The 17,818-nt window shown below is 48.7% G+C and overlaps 1 protein-coding gene across 3 annotated transcripts in view; it reads left to right on the forward strand.

Annotated features, from left to right (window-relative positions):
- The window catches only part of IFT88 (intraflagellar transport 88), a 537,246-nt gene that overhangs the window by 348,871 nt on the left and 170,557 nt on the right, over positions 1-17,818 (forward strand). For all 3 annotated transcript variants that reach the window (XM_085621562.1, XM_085621564.1, XM_085621563.1), the window contains exon 22: positions 11,424-11,489. In XM_085621562.1, coding sequence (XP_085477688.1) covers positions 11,424-11,489 — 66 coding nt within the window. The remainder of the gene's footprint in view (positions 1-11,423; positions 11,490-17,818) is intronic.

The raw sequence follows: 17,818 nt of genomic DNA on the forward strand, positions 1-17,818 counted from the left end.
CAGAAAAACAGTATGGTATAGACGGTTGAGTGTACATTTGCAGGTTTCAGAAAACGTATTCACGAAAGCAAGGATGGCAACAGTGGTTATATAACAATACACTTATCAGTTCAAGCAAAGTACAGGATACTTAAATATGTTCAGTGGCTCAGTGGGGATTCATTTCTTTCCTTTGTGGTACTTAACCTACACAGGACCCTATTGCCAAGGCCTAATTATCAAAGTGCATCATATAGTGACAGTAGGTTTGCACACCTGTCCAATATTGCAAGCACACTTAGTCTGAACAAAAAGTAAATTAAGTATACATGCAGACAGCAATAGTTTTTCCCATCTTTGTGGTTTGTTTTAAATTTTGCTTTATCTTGTTTCTTCTTGTTTTTCATCCCAACATGGGATTTTCACTAGGCTATAAAAAATCATAAGCTGCGATACATATTAATACTTCAGTAAATCAAATTCAACCAAGTGTACACTTGCTCTAAAGTAAAAACTTTGACTGCTGGTGTTCAAATGTTAACTGTTACAAAAACAAGAATTTCTTGAAGTAGCCTGTGGTGGTGCGAAGTTAGGATAATGAAGACTCTAGATATCCCCTGCCCTTAATTTATTAAATCAAAGTGTCTGCCACAGTTGTCTAGCTGCATCTATGTTAGTAAGTGATCCAGAACAGATGTGCATATTAATTTGTACCAGGGAATAGGCTATTATCCACATAGTTAGAAAATAGATGACGGCAACAAACCCACCTTGAATATCATAGTGGGTCCTTAACAGTTTTTCCTAAGTTCAATAGCATGAAAGCTTCAAGGCAGGTAAGAGGCATAAGAGGGAAAGATGCAAAAAATTGTTAAGATGAAAGCCACGGTTCACTTAAGGTAAGAGTAAAATAGGTCATTAAGAAGCAGCATGGTAGAAGAACAGTGAGGAGATACAGAAAAGGTAATAGAAGCTATAGCTTTAGAAGTATATTTAAATACCTGTATGTATTTGATAGTTACGATACGGTAAAGAGGAGTTTCTATAACCTTACAAGATTTGCAGCATGCATATAACCCAGACACTTCACATGGTAGATGAGGGAAGTGTGCCCATTCTCCATAGGTGTGTAGGAGTAAGATAGGACATATGCAGGTACTTCAGTTATACAATGCGCAGATGGCTGGAGGTGGCCAGTTCACACGGGGCCATCCTAGCGACCTTCTGGTCACTCTCGTCCAGGCGACTCACCTAAAAGTAAAACAATTTGAATCAAGGGACTTGTAGAGGTGCAAGATTCTGCACCAGCCTAGTGGGCTTGGGGAAACTCTAGATTCTAGCGATTATATTCCAGTGGGTTACCAGTACCAACTGATAAACTGTCAGGGCGTTATGTGTATTGTTAGAGCACGCTGTCACCTGCGAGGGTATTCTGGCACTGAGCCGGTGTGTGTGCGCCTTGACCTGCCCATGGCAGGTTGGTTAATTGAAAAGCCAGGTCTTTAGCTTCTTGGTGAATTCAAGAGAAGAGGAGGAGGCTCTGATATGAAGTGGGAGGTTGTTCCATTCTTTAGGAGCGATGTAAAAAAAATGCTCATCCTCCTCATCTGGTTCTGAGAATGCGTGGCATTTGTGTTAGTAGGAGTCCTGCGTAACAGAGGTGTCTGGGTAGTTGATGGAAGAAGATGCAACTGTATAGGTAGGTGGGGCCTGAGTTATGCAGTGCCTTGAATGTGTTGATGAGGAGTTTGATTTGAGTGCGTTTATGTTTCTGATGGATACATCTGCCAGTGGATTCCTCACCTTGTGAATATCCCCTGCGCCAGCAACATTCGGAAACTTTTGTAGCAGTCCACGCCGATGGGGTCGAAGATGACGTCACAGAGACACGGCTCCGCTCGCGACTCCACTGACGTCACCGGCTCCATAAGAAGACCTCCCCGGCGTGATGACGTCAGTTCCCTTTTTTCCGCGCCGACGACGCCAACGGATTTCGGGAATCGTTACTGGTAGCTTTACCTGTTACTTTGTGTTTATTCCGAAGTTTCTCTGTCTTTCTTCGAGAATGTCGGCAAGGAAGTCTGGTTTCAAGCCTTGCCATGAATGTGGCAAACACATGTCCATCACTGACCCGCATGACGACTGCGTTTGGTGTTTGTCATCGGACCACGATGTTGAAGGATGTTCGTGTTGCAGGAAGATGAGCTCAAAGGCTCTTAAGGAAAGAGAGGCAAAGCTCTTTATCGCCCGGATGAAGAGAAAGGAGAAAAGAGGTAGAAGAAGATCCAGGTCGAGGTCGAGGTCGAGGTCGGCTTCCAAGTCGACGTCGGGACATGCTTCAAAGAGCAAGAAGCATAAGAAGAAAAGGAGGCATTCGTCTCATCACAAGGCCTCGACGTCGAAGTCTAAATCGCCTGCTCGGCGTCGAAGGGAGTCAGTGTCTCCTTCTCCTGTTCCGGCTTCGCCTCCTGTTCCATCTTCTCCTGTGTTTTCTCCGGCTCCGGCTGATTCGCCGGTGCCGGCGTCCTCTCCGGCGCCGATGGCTTCTCCAGGTCCTGCAGGTCCTTCGGCTCCGACTCCGACTCCGGCCCAGGATGAGGATGATCAGGCTCCGGGTGAGTCTGTGACGCCGCAAGTTCCACCGTCGGCGCCGGCAGGCCCGAGTCCGGTGTTACCTGACCAGTATCCAGCTTTCCCTAATCCAGGTCAGGACCCCTCGCAGTATCTCAATGCGATGTATGGGGTGTTCTCACGGGCCATGTATTCCTCTGGTGCACCTATGGGTCCGATGGGTCCGATGGCTTTTAATCTGGGAGTGCCGCAGGTTTATCCTCAAGCACCGTTTATGCCTTTCTTCCCAGCGACGCCGTCTTGGCAGATGCCGGCGCCGAAAACATCGACGCCGCTTCCCTCTTCACCGGCGCCGACTCGACCTCGTTCGACGTCGGCTGCTCCAGCTGATCCGCGTTCGACGCCTCTGCCGGCGCCATCGGATTCGATCACGGCGCCGCCGACGCCGCAGGTGCGGATCCGTTCCAGGAGAGAGGCGCAGAGAGTGCTGGAGGAGAGGAGCTATCTTATGGATGAGGCTGAAGAGGGAGAATTGGTCGAATCCGATGAGGTGTTTGACGAATTGAAGGAGGCAAGTGGGTTGGATTTGTCTCCGGAGTGGGAGATCACTCCTCCTTCAGATGAACCTTCTAAAGACGCGGCTCCTTATCATGCTGTGATAAGAAAGGCTGCAGAGTTGTTGGACCTTCAATTGCCATCTGTTGAGTTCAAGTCTAATATCTTGACTGAGGTGTTGCACTCTCCAACTGCGGTGTCAGAGCCGCTGTTGCCTTTTAATGAAGCAATATTGGAGCCTGTGTTGGATGTGTGGCGCAAGCCTTTTTCGGCTCCTGCGGTGTCCAAGGTGGTTGCAAGGAGATATAGGGTGGCTCCGGGGGATCCTGAGTTTTTGTCATCACACCCTTCGCCTGAAAGTCTGGTCGTTCAGGCTGCTTGTTCTGGACGTTCAAAAGGTGCGTTTCCTCAGGTCCCAGGGGACAGAGAGGCCAAGAAGGTGGACCAATCGGCCAAGAAAGTCTTTTTTTCAGCCAGTATGGCATTAAAGTCTTCTAATGCGACTTGTTTATTGGGGCGCTATATCCATGCGCTTATGGATTCAGCTAAAAAGTTGGCACCGAAGCTGTCGGAGGTGGATAGGGCAGGCTTCAGTGAAGTACTGTCGGATGCCCAGGCGGCTGCTCGCCAGGTTATACAGAGTGGCTTGGATACAGCAGACTCAGTTGCCAGGGTCATGGGGTCTTCAGTTGCCACCAGGAGGGGAGCATGGCTTAAGTCCTCCGAATTTTCTTCGGATGTCCAGTCGACCTTGTTGGACTTACCTTTTGATGGGTCTGGTCTGTTCGGGAAGAAGGCTGATGCTGCTCTCGAGCGCTTCAAAGAAAGTAAGGCTACGGCTAGGTCGTTGGGCCTTCAATCCCAGCCGAGAGGTACTTTCAAGAGGTACAGAGGTTTTGGAAGGGCGAGTTTTCGTTCTTATAGACCAGCCCAGCAGCAGCAGCAGCAGCAGCAGCAAAGCTCCAAGGGATATAGAGGAAGGCTTAGGGGTCGCTCACGTGGCCGTCAACTCTCCTCCTCCTCTTCCTCTTCCTCAGCCCCTCCCACCACCGCAAAACAGCCCTAGATTCGACTTTCCGGATCATGCTGGTCCTGTGGGGGGCCGGCTTACCCATTTTCTACAAGATTGGGAATCGGTTACTACAGACCTTTGGGTTCTGGATCTTGTAGAAAATGGGTACGCCCTTCCCTTTCGGGAATTCCCTCCAGTTTACCCTCCTTGCCAAGGTGCTTGCTCGGAGGACCACCGTCTTCTCCTGCAGGAAGAAGTCCTGAAGTTGTTTCAGAAAGGGGCGATAGAGGTGGTTCCGGAGCAGGAGAGGGGTCAGGGATGCTACTCCCGGTATTTTCTGATCCCGAAGAAGGACGGCAGATTGCGTCCGATACTAGACCTCAGAATCCTGAACTTTTACCTGAAACAGGAAAAGTTCAAGATGCTCACCCTTGCGCAGGTTCTTCAGGCGCTGAATCAGGAGGACTGGATGGTGTCGCTCGACTTGCAGGATGCGTATTTTCACATCCCCATTCTGAAGTCGCACAGGAAGTATCTCCGTTTCACGGTAGGGTCGCAACATTATCAGTTTGCGGTCCTTCCGTTTGGTCTTACTTCGGCACCTCGAGTCTTCACAAAGGTGATGGCAGTGGTGGCAGCCCATCTCAGAAGATCTGGAATTTCGGTTTTCCCTTATTTGGACGACTGGCTGATCAAGGCGGAGTCGTCGGAGAAGGTGCTGTGTCATCTGCAGGATACAACTCGGCTGTTGTACAGATTGGGTTTTTCGATCAACGTGCCCAAGTCTCACCTGGTGCCCTCTCAGCGCAACCTGTTCATAGGTGCGGTACTGGACACTACTGTGTGTCGAGCATTCCCTCCTCCTCAAAGGATTCTCGACATACAGGAAATGATTCCTTTGTTTTTCAGCGGAGCGGTTGTTCCAGTTCTGAAGGTCCTTCGCCTGCTCGGTCTGTTCGCTTCCTGCATACTGTTGGTCAACCATGCACGCTGGCACATGAGGGCGCTCCAGTGGTGCCTCCGCAAGCAGTGGTATCAGCACAAAGGAGATCTCAGGGAGTCTGTGAGGATCTCCAGAGAAGCTGCAGCGGAGATGTCTTGGTGGAGCGTGGAGGGCAATCTGTCCCAAGGGAAGCCCTTCCATCTACCTCCATCGGTGGCCACGGTGATAACGGATGCATCCACCTTAGGGTGGGGTGCTCATCTGGGGGATCTGGAGATCAAGGGTCTTTGGTCTCCAGAGGAAAGGTTGCTTCACATCAACCTTCTGGAGTTACGGGCGATACGCTTGGCGCTCAAGGCCTTCCTCCCTTACCTTCGCGGTCAGTCTGTTCAGGTTCTGACGGACAACACTACCGCGATGTGGTATATAAACAAGCAGGGAGGAGTGGGGTCTCTTTGTCTGTGCAGAGAGGCCCTGCGTCTATGGTCCTGGGCTCAGGACCATCGGATTTGTCTGATGGCAAATCATCTGGCCGGGGTGCTGAACGTTCGTGTGGACAGTCTCAGTCGGCAGTTCTCTGCCGACCACGAGTGGAGGCTCCATCCGGAGGTAGTTCGTCACGTCTTTCGGACGTGGGGAACTCCTCGGGTGGATCTGTTTGCCACTTTCGAGAACGCGCACTGCCTGTCATTCTGCAGTCTCCAGTATCCGATGCAGGGGGCGTTGGGAGACGCGTTTCAGTTGAGTTGGGGCTCACGACTCCTTTACGCGTTTCCTCCCATACCCTTGATTCCTCGGGTTCTGAGGAAAATTCGCCAAGACCGGGCCCAAGTTATATTGATCGCCCCGGATTGGCCAAGGAGGGTGTGGTATACAGATCTTCTCCACCTCTCCTCGTGCCCTCCGCTCCGTCTCCCTCGCAGGGCAGACCTCCTCTCGCAGTCGGAGGGGCAGGTTCTACACCCCCACCTCCAGAGCTTACACCTTCATGCCTGGAGATTGAACGGGGCAACCTGAATTCTTTTTCTCTCCCGCCGGATGTGGTGGACGTTATTTTATCGGCCAGGCGACACTCCACCAAATCCATATACTCCTATAGATGGTCTAAATTCGTTCTCTGGTGTGGAGAGAGGTCGATTGATCCCTTGAAGGCTCGTTTGTCTAACATTCTGCAGTTTGCTCTTTCTCTTGCCCAGCAGGGCTTTGCTGTGGCCACTGTAAAGGGATATTTATCGGCTTTGTCGGCTTTCCTATGCCTGCCGGATCAGCCGTCCTTATTTAAGTCACCTATTGTGCTTAGGTTTCTCAAGGGCCTTACGAATAAATTTCCTCCTACTCCCTTTATTGTACCTCAGTGGGACTTAAACCTTGTACTGACTTATCTTATGGGTTCTCCTTTCGAGCCCTTACATAAGTGTCCCTTGAGATTGTTGTCTTTTAAGACGGTTTTCCTCGTTGCAATCACCTCGGCAAGGAGAGTAAGTGAGCTTCAAGCTCTTAGTTCAAAACCCCCATTCTTGACTGTGCATGCTGAACGAATGGTTCTCCGGACCAGGGCTGCGTTTTTGCCTAAGGTGGTAACTCCCTTCCATCTGGGGCAGTCCATTACCCTTCCTACCTTTTATCCTCCCCCTCACCCTTCCAAGGAGGAGGAGAGACTTCACCGCTTGGACCCTAAGAGGGCGGTGAGCTTTTACCTGGACAGGACTAAGGACTACAGGATTGATGACCAGCTCTTTGTGGGCTTTGCTGGCTGCAGAAAGGGTCGTGCGGTGCACAAGCGCACCCTTTCAAGATGGATTGTGCTATGCATCAAGATCTGCTACTCCCTAGCTGGTAAGGAGCCTCCGGAGGGTTTAAGAGCTCATTCCACTAGAGCAAAGTCTTCTACCTCTGCTTTGTCTAGGGGTGTTCCTGTGGAGGACATTTGTAGGGCGGCAACTTGGGCCTCCCTTCACACCTTTGCAAAACATTATTGTTTAGATTCTGAGGTGAGGAGGGACGGACATTTTGCCCGTTCCGTCCTTCAGGATTTTCTGGTATAGGGGGATGGACACCCTCCTCCGGGAGCGGGGACTGCTGTGGAATCTATTCACAAGGTGAGGAATCCACTGGCAGATGTATCCATCAGAAGAACAAGTTACTTACCTTCGGTAACGCTTTTTCTGGTGGATACAGTATCTGCCTGTGGATTCCTCACTGACCCACCCGCCTCCCCGTTGTCCATCCTTCTATTCCAGTGACTCTATGACGGTAGTTCTATTATTGATTTCAAATGTATTTATGACTGTCAAGGACATTGGGTTATTTCTAGTGCTTTGATGTTTCTTTTCCACACTGTGTGTGTTGATATGCATATTGTGTACTGTGTATGCTGTTTATGTACATATTGCTGTCGGTCCGTCCGTGTGCCTCGGAGGCACGGAAAAAAGGGGCGGAACTGACGTCATCACGCCGGGGAGGTCTTCTTATGGAGCCGGTGACGTCAGTGGAGTCGCGAGCGGAGCCGTGTCTCTGTGACGTCATCTTCGACCCCATCGGCGTGGACTGCTACAAAAGTTTCCGAATGTTGCTGGCGCAGGGGATATTCACAAGGTGAGGAATCCACAGGCAGATACTGTATCCACCAGAAAAAGCGTTACCGAAGGTAAGTAACTTGTTCATCGGGGACCAGTGTAGTTCTTTGAGGTGTTGTGTAATGTGAGTTCTGTGTGGGAGGTTGAGGATGAGTCTGACTGCCAAGTTCTGGATGGTTTGTTGTCTTCTAGTGAACTGCTTGTTGTAGAATAGTGGTCCTAAAAGTATGGCCTGTGGGCCGCCAGTGGCCCCGCAGGTCTTTCCTCTAGGCCCTCCGATCTTCTGGAACCCCTGGTAAACCAAGAAAGAAAACTGCTCCAGATTTGTTGTCGGCTTTTTCTGGTACCCCATCAGCATTGTAATGTCCTTCTTGGTTTTGTTTCTATAGTTAGTTCAGCGTGTTTTATGAGCAGGACTGTCCTGCTTATGGAACAAGCATAAATGACTGTGGAAACAAAGCTTAGAATCAAAAAATGAGGTTGCAAAGGCACATTTGTGTGCACTTTTGGTTATGGGCTTTGTTTTTACAGCCATTGTAGCTTGTACTTTCAACAAGGCTGCCCTGCTCATTAGTGAAACCTTATATAAGAGAACTGTGTAAGTGCTTAAGTAAAATTATGGAAAATGTGGCTATGATTACAATGGCAGGGTGTGTAGGGGAACGGGTTTGTAGAGAGGCAGTTAAAAAGTACACTATATTATGTAACTGTTTTGTTGGTATTTTATTCTACAGGTACCTGAATATAAAATATAATGCAAACACGATAAACGAAAAAATGAATGCAAGTAAAACTAATCTGTGGAAATGCATGTTTTTGGCAGGAAAGCTGAGCTAGGCAATGCCATCACATGTTTGTGTGTAACTACAGGGTCACTGAGCTGCATCGTGGTTGGCTCACTGTACAAAAGTGATGTGCATGTAAAATGCTCAGAGGTCCCTTCTTGTGACATTAAGCACTGTGAATATGCAAGTCATTAGTTTAAAAATGTATTGCACACAGTATAACATAGCCTACACAATTTAAAAACAAATGTAGGAGCTACACACAGTATAACATAAACTGCACCAAAAAGTGCAAAAAAGACTTTAAAATAAACATTTCCTAGTAATCATTTCAAAGGTGTGTTTTTCTTCTCTGTTTTGATAATCCCCCACCCTACCCGACTCCTTGGTGATGCCACGGCATCGATGTGTCCCTCGGGCACACTCCAAACTGTACATTTTGGAGCCCGAGAAAATGTTTGGGAGTACCCATGGTGTAGAGGAGGTTCTCATAGTCCAACTTTCTGGTGACTAGGGTGTGATTGACAGTTTTTCTAGTGTTACTTGGGAGCCAATTGAAGATCTTCTTCTGCATCTTCAGGGTGTGGAAGCAGGGTGCAGCAACAGAGTTGTCTTGTGCATCCATGTTCAGTTTGTTGTCAGAGATTACTCTGAGCTTCTTGGCATGAGTTCTGGGTGTGGACTTGGGTCTAAGTTCGGCTGGCCACCAGTTTGAGTGTTGTGGTGAGGTGTTTACTATTTCTGTCTTGTCTGTGCTGAGGTTGAGACAGTTAGCTTTCATTCAATTAGCGACTTCAGTCATTCAAACTGTGACGTTTTTTTCTTGTGTTAGAGGTCTTGTCCGAGCGGTAGAGTATGAGTTGTGTGCCATCTGCTTAGGAGAGGATGTTCATGTATGCGCGGATGATATTTGCCAGAGGGATCATGTATGTATTGAAGAGGGTGGGGCTGAGCGGTAACCCTAGAGGCACTCCTCAGATGAGTTTGCAGGGTTCCAAGGAATAAGATGCCAGGCTTACAGCTTATGTTCTATCCGTTAAGAAGGAGCTGGTCCAGCAGAGAGTGGTCCGTTGGATGGCAATCTTGTGCAGATGAGAAAGGGGTGTTAGACAATGGCAAATGCTACAGGAAAGCCAGGAGAATGAGGGCTGCATGTCTCCTCTGTCAAAGAGCATGTGGATGTCATCTGTAGCTGTGATGAGTGTTGTTTCTGTACTGTGGTTAGGCCTGAATCTGAACTGCATAACGTTGAGGAGCTAGTGGTTGCTCAGTAGCGCAACGTCTAAGCCTACTTCACCAGTTTTGGTTTCAAGGGCTGTTGAGGATGGGAGGATAACTTGTAGAGTAGAGTATATGCCTGGACCGTCAGGGGAGGCAGAGACCAGGAACAATTGGGGAGTGGGGACTTGGGTCTGTTCAGGTGTATTGGTGGAGGGGAGGTGAATCTGTTTATCCTGGTTTGTGCCTGCTATGGGCAGCAGGTGGTCCCTTTACATAATAACAGCAGCAGCAGCACAATGTCTGGTTCACTGTGTCCAGTGGGTGTCAAGTGCTGCAGACAACAGTTTCCATTGACCCGCCTGCAACGCAGTTGTCCACCCACAGGCAGCCCGAGCAGTCAACTGAGTCTGCAGGATACAGGTGGTGCGTGAGGCACCACAACTTGGCCTAGCCCCCAGTCCTGGGCAAAACAGGGCTGGGTCCACAAAATGATCGAGCGGCCGAGTGAATCCCAGGGCAAAAGGAAGGCCAGGGGCCGGCTTACAGTCGCCGAGTCCTGTATACATAGCCCAGTAGAATTCATTAAGATGGAGAGCCCCACCACTCAGCACGCTAAGGTGAGGCCCTTGCCATCCAGAGTCCTCCCTGTTATGCCAGAGTCATACCAAGCACCCTCCCAGACCTCAATCCAGTGCAGCGGGTTGCTCTGGTTACTGGACGCAAAGTCCATCAGCCACCCAAGCAGGCAACATCCCCACATGGCAGCACTCCCAAACAAAGGCTCTATGCAGAGGAAACCAAACTACCACACCAAAGACGTCGTTTTGGTCGCCACCAGGTGGGAGAGGAGGGACTCCAGTTAAGGAGCCAGAGGAGTGCCAGGCATCTCTCAGAGAGGGTGAAGGATGGGCTACGAGATAACACATTGTGGCCCGAGTTGCCTGATCACCAAGAACCAGAAGCTACTGTCCCGCGTCTACCAGAGCTGCAGCCTCGGGCCTCCAATAGCCATAAGCCAGTTGAGGGCACATTCAGGCCCACAGATGAATGGAGGGGTCAGCCAGCAGTTGTCACTTGAGGGTGTCACTTGAGGGTGTCACGGGTCCGCCCGCCTCCGGAAGACAATCTTGTAAATCACACATCAACTGCCTAGCAGGCAGGACACTCCTTCATCCCCAGTGCATTGCTGGTTCATAAACGAGGCCCCACAGCACCCCAGGATGCACAGGGTGTGAATCTGCCGGTTGAAACTGAATCCGCTGCCACCAGCCGCAGAATGTGGGCGGAAGGTGGAGTCGGGTGCTGGGACTCCCTAGTGAGTGTCTGCCATCTTGGTAGTCCAGGCCACACCCCCCCTTCACATATTTTTTTTACTAAGAATTTGAATCTGTGTGCAATGGTTTTAGATAATTTGTTCCTGGAAAACACTACTTGGAAAATTGTCTCAAAGTAGTATATTTATGAGGACTTTACAAATAAATGTTTTTCAAGACCGTGTGAATATGCGCTCATAAACAAAAATGCTTCTTTGCTCTTTCTGTTGAGCACTGACAGCTCAAAATGTATATGTCACCTATGTCACCTATGTCTTGTGCTGGTAGTCAGTGTGCATTATTTATAATATTTATAGCTAATTGCAAACATACCCCACACACTCTTGTTTACTACCATGGAATCTAAACCTTTATTGTATGTTGTACCAGAAGTACAAGCACATCCATTGTTTGTCGTGAACAGGGATGTTTAGAGCACTCAAACAAACTCTGTGTGTTTTATTCCAGGCAACTACCAGAAAGCACTGGATACGTATAAAGAGATTCACAGAAGATTTCCTGATAATGTTGAATGTAAGTTCTTTTGGAGTTATAAATGAATAGAAATTCATTTATTGTGTTACATATTACAGTTACTGTCATGCCAACTCCTACCTTTTTAGACACCAGAATGAGTTTGAGGAGAAAACAAATCGTAAAATATAGAAATAGCATTACACATCAAGGTTTGCTTCCTCCTAACTGACTTGTTTTATTTATTTTATTGTGTTATGTTGTCCAAAAGATATCATGGATGTTCTAACTGTGCATCAAAAATAACCAGTCCAGGAACAGAGACTCACCTTCGAGTATATGCCGAGGCAAAGTCTTTCTTGTTAGAGGTGGCTTTTTAGTTGATGTTTGTATGTGGTGTTCTAGTGGCTCTGTGGCTGTATGAATTTAAAAGAAATAAGGAGTTTGTAGTTGTTCATGAAGTCAATGGTTTGTTTATGCTGATGAATCCTAATTTATTGACCAAGTAGAGACCATATTACGTAATGAGCCCCGGGAGCAAGGGGGGAAGAAGCATTTGTACCCATTTGTGTGCCATATTTTTGAATTACATTTATGTGCCCATTTTTGAATTACAGAGGAGGCTTCAAATACTACAGTAGCAGCTTCTGTAATATGAATCACGCAGGGCTAAACATACCACTGGGCGGCGGTCTCTGTGTGCCGCATAAAAAGTGGTGCACAATCAGTGCTTCCCCCAAGAGGTCTTCTTTGGAGATTTGGCGTTGTTTCACAGTGATCTTCCCACAGGTGGGAGCAGTGATACACCACAGTCTCCTTCAGTGGACCTTCCACCCCCCACTTGAAAATGAGGCCAAAACCACTGGCAGTCAAAGATGGAAACACTGGTGTAAACTGTGTCACTGTCTTTCACTCAATTGCTTCCCCTCAGGACAGGTGCAAACTGTCAGAGTTGCACTTACGCTGAGGAAAGTGCATTTATGTACATAATTTGGAGCAATATCCAAGTCTGCGTTGTGGAAACCCAATAAAGGGTGTGCCACTGCGTGGATTGGGACACAGTCTAATTAGTAATTTGGCCAGGAGGTTAGGTGGGTGTACTGCTGATACTTTTTGGAAGTACATTCCAAAGGTGTTAGGCTGCTATTGTGAGGATCATCTGCTATTATGTGTTATTTTGTGTTTGGGGCTAATTAGCATACATTTTACTGTGCCATCGCTGGTGCTTCATACGGAATATAAGACTCGAAGTGCCTAGACCATTACCATGCCCTGTATATGACATATATGAAGTATATGAAGTATGACCTTTGAAGATTGACCGTGCCACATGGTTGGGTGTGGGTTGACGCGCTAGTTGTTGGGCTCTGTGACCTTCAAATGCCGGCACTACTGCGGCCGCGCAGCCCCTGACTCCTGAGGCTTGAGCCGGGAGATAGTATCTGGCAGTGTGGTGTGTGCTACGTGTCGCGTGTGCTACGTGTCGCTGCTGTGCCTCGCCGCGCTGCTTGAATCCTGCGATTACTTGTGAGGCTGTTTTTGATTGCATTTAGACAGTTATTTTAAATCAATAAATCATTAGACTGTTTTAAAAATTACGTTTCTTAGACCCTACCTCCTTTCCTGCCGCGTCGCAGTCTCTGTGAGGGGTGGCGAGGTGCGCTGACAGCGGGAATAGCAGAGGGGCTGTGAGGAAGTCGGGCGCCATCTTGGTTGGGTGTGGGTTGACGGGCTAGTTGTTGGGCTCCGTGACCTTCAAATGCCGGCACTACTGCGGCCGCGCAGCGGACGCGCGCAGCTGGCACGCCCAGGGCGCGCCCAAGGCAAGCCGGTCTGCGCCCGTCCGCGCGCGTCAGTCGCCGGACACCCTGCCCGAGCTCCCTCCGATTCCATCCATTATTCGCGTGCGGAGCTGCTGGGGCTGGAGGTTAAGTGCCCTGCACCACGCTGGGAGCCCCAGGTTGCTTCCTACAAGTGTAAGTCCTGTGTATTCCAGATATCAGGAACGGATAGGGCGCCATCTGCACCGGAGGTCACTGAGTTCAAGTTTTTTAGCTTGAACTGTCGGTCCCTCTTGAAACATCATGCTGAGTTGTTTGATTTACTCTTTGATGAGGCCCCAGATGCTGTATTCTTAACTGAGACCTGGCTTACGCATGATTCAGTGACCGTGCCCTGGCTTGCCCTTCCGCAGGGCTATGTGCTAAAGACAGTTAATAGAGAGGTGGGGCGTGGTGGTGGTATCGCACTAATTATTAAAGATGTATATATCTGTAGTTTTATAAAAGAAACTATCGCGGAATGTGAAAGTGCGGCGTTTAAAGTTATGTTGACCCCCAATTTCACGATGTCAGGCCTTTTAGTCTATCGGCCCCCGGGTCCTGCAACAGGCTTTAGGGAGGACTTTTTGAGTAGAATTGCACTCTATGCGGGCAGGGCGGCGAATTTTACTATTTTGGGGGATCTCAATATCCACTTTGAGATGCGCGAGAAAGTGGAGATTTCTAAATTATTGGCAGATTTGGAGGCCTTTCAGTTGGTACAATGCGTCTCCACGTGTACTCATGAGGCAGGGCATCTGTTAGACCCTATTTTCTCGAATCTTCAGCCTTTACAGGTCCCCTCCCCAGTCCCCCTGGCCTGGACGGATCATTTTTTAGTCTCTTTCACACTGCGTTTGCAGGGGAAAGCTGCTCCCCTACGCTCTGCCGCCGTGCTGAAGCATCCCTGGCATAAATTAGATCTTTGCCAACTTTCGAAGTGCCTAGCTGATAGTAAGCCTCTAATGTCCTCTGACATGGAGGCAGCAATCTCTCGCTTCCAGGAATGGGTGGTCCTGGACCTGGATGTTTGTATCCCGGCCCGTTTGGTGGTAAAAAGTAGAGGGTCTTCCAACCCATGGTTTGATACATCACTCGTTTCAGCCAAAAAGGGCTGTAAGCAGCTGGAACGTGTCTGGAGACGTTCCTATGACGCCTCAGCTAAATTGGAATATCGGGCTGCCGTTAAACAGTATCACCGCCTTATTCGGAAGGCGCGAGCTGAGTATGTGGCCAAATAAATCCTGGCAAGCTCTAATCCCGCTAAGTCGGTATTTGCCCTGCTTAAAAGTATGAAAAATGCAGGCTCTGTGGTATCCTCCCCGATTGTGTCCAACCAACAGTGTTGTAAGTTGGCTCGTTACTTTCTGGAAAAGGTTGAGCAGATCTATTCCAACCTACCATCAGCTGATCTGTGTGCTGGGAGTGAGCCTTCTATTTCATCTAGCCCCTTGGTGGGTCGCAGCCTGGTATGTTTTCCTCCTGTATCCTCCAGCGAGTTTGATGCACTATGCCTGAAGATCAAGTCTGGTTCTCCAGCTGACCCTCTGACTCCTGCTTTATTCCGCCTACTCCACTCCGTGATCTCCCCTTGGGCTGTGGGCCTAGTGAACTTATCCTTGTCCTCCGCAGTGGTTCCTAGAGTCTGGAAACACGCTAAAGTTGTTCCATTACTTAAGAAACCCTCCCTGGACCCTGGGAATTCGAGCAATTATCGGCCTATTTCCCTGCTCCCGTTTCTGGCTAAGGTGACGGAATCTCATGTCAACACTGTCCTCTCGGAGTATATAGATCAAAACGCCATTCTGGACCCCTCACAACATGGCTTCCGTGCGCGCCATGGGACGGAGTCTGCATTGCTGGCAGTATCCGAAGCCATCAGGGATAATCTGGATAGGGGTGACTCCGTGGCCCTGGTCCTTTTGGATCTAAGTGCCGCCTTCTACACCATATTACATGCAATTTTACTAACTCGTCTGCAGGAAATTGGTGTTGTGGGCGAGGTTTTGGGCTGGCTCCACTCCTTCTTAGAGGAAAGGTCTTTCCAAGTCTCTGTGCCTCCGTTTCATTCGTAGGAGCTTGCTCTGCATCAGGGAGTTCCACAGGCCTCAGTTTTGAGCCCTCTTTTGTTTAATATCTATGTTCGTCCCCTGGCTGCGGTAGCTAAAAACAGAGGGCTTGTATTGGTGTCATATGCGGATGACACCCAACTGCTGATCTCCTTCTCTAAGAACTGTGATGCCAATCTAGGGAAATTTAAGGAGGATCTTCTAGCAGTGGCGGACTGGATGGCGGGTAACTTTCTGCAGCTCAATGCCAGCAAATCAGAGATCCTGCTGTTCGGGGATGACCGGGAACTATGGTCCGAACAGTGCTGGCCTGAGCGTCTGAAACCTGCACCCTCTCCCAAAAAGGTGGTAAAGAATCTAGGGATATGGTTTGATCAGGGTCTGAGGTTTGAAGCGCAATCCAAAACTGTGGCTGCAGTGTGTTTTGGGCTTCTACGTGGCCTCAGACCCGTGATTGGCTTTTTCCCTCCCAAAGTGCGTCAAACCATAGTCCAGGCCCTAATTTTGTCTAGGCTGGACTATGGTAACGTACTTTATTTGGGCTCTAATATGGCCAGTATTAAGCATCTGCAGCGTGTCCAGAACGCCACTGCGCGGCTGCTGGTAGGACTCCCTAAGTCTAGCTCCGTGACCGCTCTGCTCCCTAAACTGCACTGGCTTCCCGTGGAAAAACGCACCCAGTTCAAGGCTTTATGTGTGGCGCATAAAATCCTGTCCGGACAGGCCCTGTTGGGCCTGGCCAAACTACTTAAGCCCTACACCCCACGACTCCTATTAAGATCGGCTGGTCTTGTTTTGGTCTGTGCCCCCCGCGTCCTCAAAGCCAGAGCTGGTGGCCGCTCCTTTCGGAACTTAGCCGCCAAACTCTGGAACTCATTACCGGTCCCTATTAGAATTATTCAGAAGCACTTGGCGTTTCATAAAGCAATAAAAACCTGGCTCTTCTCTGGCCCTGCTAAATCCTTGTAGGTTTAGCTGTCATCCTGCGTCTGTCTCTTGGTTGTTGGTCTTGGTCAGGGTCGCGCTGGGACGCCCCGTTGCTGGGGCAGCCATGCGCGTTATAAATCGGATTAATAATAATAATAATAATACCAACATAAGATCTACAGTACCTTTTTGTGTGTAGGAACCATTCACATGGCGTACCTTTTGGGCTTTTGCTGTGTGCACTACATAGAAAGGCATGGAGCTTTGGGTTTTCTAGTTGCACAGAGCAAGATCTTTGGTCTTGGCTTATGTCTGCTAATTGAAGATGCATCTAGCACCCTGCATGTAGATTTACAGAATGCTACTGATGTTGTATATATAGCTGAATGTGATATCCTGCCTCCAATTCTAGTATTTAATAGTGCCAGTATATACATACTTGTACCAGTGGCAGCTAGCATATGTAAATAATCTTAATTCATCTTAAATACCTCTACAGCATAGTCCGCCATTGGCACTAGGATGTGAATAAATGCATCAGTAAATATCCCAGTGGGTAAAGTGAGGTTAGGCAAATTCATTGGATACTCAAGTAATTAATGAACCAGAGATCACCAGCTGGCTGTGCTGTGTACTTTACGTGACAGCACAAGTACAACAGTGTTAATCTGTTATAACCAGCATAGACTTCTGCAACATTAACATTTAGACTCAAATACCACAAATGTATTCCTTTCAGTTGTAAGTAATACAAACACAGGTTATACTTACTTTCATGCACACTATGTGTGTGGTGTCTTGTGTGATCTGTGTTGCATTTACCCAGAGAGACTTAACAATGACTCATCCTCCTTTCTCTTCTTGAGTTTTCACAGTTTCCATCAATTAGTCCCACCTTGCTCCTATAGCTTTCCAGGGCCCAGCTTCACTGCCCTGCCTTCCTCAGCAGCTCACTCAGCCGTATCTCTGTCCCCTCCGTACCTCTGACTCTTGCTTCTTTTATGCTTTATTTCTCCACTCCCAGGCCTACCCCATTTCAACTCTTACTTTCCCAATTCAAACATCATACCATTTTATGTTTGCTCGGTTTGACTATCCTGTCTTCATTCGACCATTGCAGTTTTCCTGCTGACAATCTAGTAACGTTACTGACTGAATGTTCCTGGCGCCAGCCCTTCCATGAATTCTCCTCTTGCCAACTTTACAATGCTCCGCTCACAATCACCAGTGCCATTCTGCTTTGTACCATGCACTGTTTCCCCTTGCACCCTGTGCTTCTCTTCTCCCCTCTGCACCATGTGCTGCTTCCCCTTGCCCCTGTGCTGTTCCCTTATTCCATGCACTGCTTTCCTCTTGCAGACTGTGCACCTTCCTCTTGATCCCTGTGCTGCTTCCTCTTGCAGTGTGCTGTTCCCATGCACCTCTCCCCTTTGCCCTTTCCGCTGTTTGCACCCGGTGCCACAACCCCATGACCCTCCTTACATAGTCTGCGACTTCCCTTCTGTATCCCAAGTTGCTCATCTTGCAACCCTTCCGCTCATCTTTGCACCTTCCACGCTCACCTTGCACCAAG

This window comes from Triturus cristatus, chromosome 8 (genome assembly GCF_964204655.1).
Source record: "Triturus cristatus chromosome 8, aTriCri1.1, whole genome shotgun sequence".
In the NCBI taxonomy this organism is placed as follows: domain Eukaryota; kingdom Metazoa; phylum Chordata; class Amphibia; order Caudata; family Salamandridae; genus Triturus; species Triturus cristatus.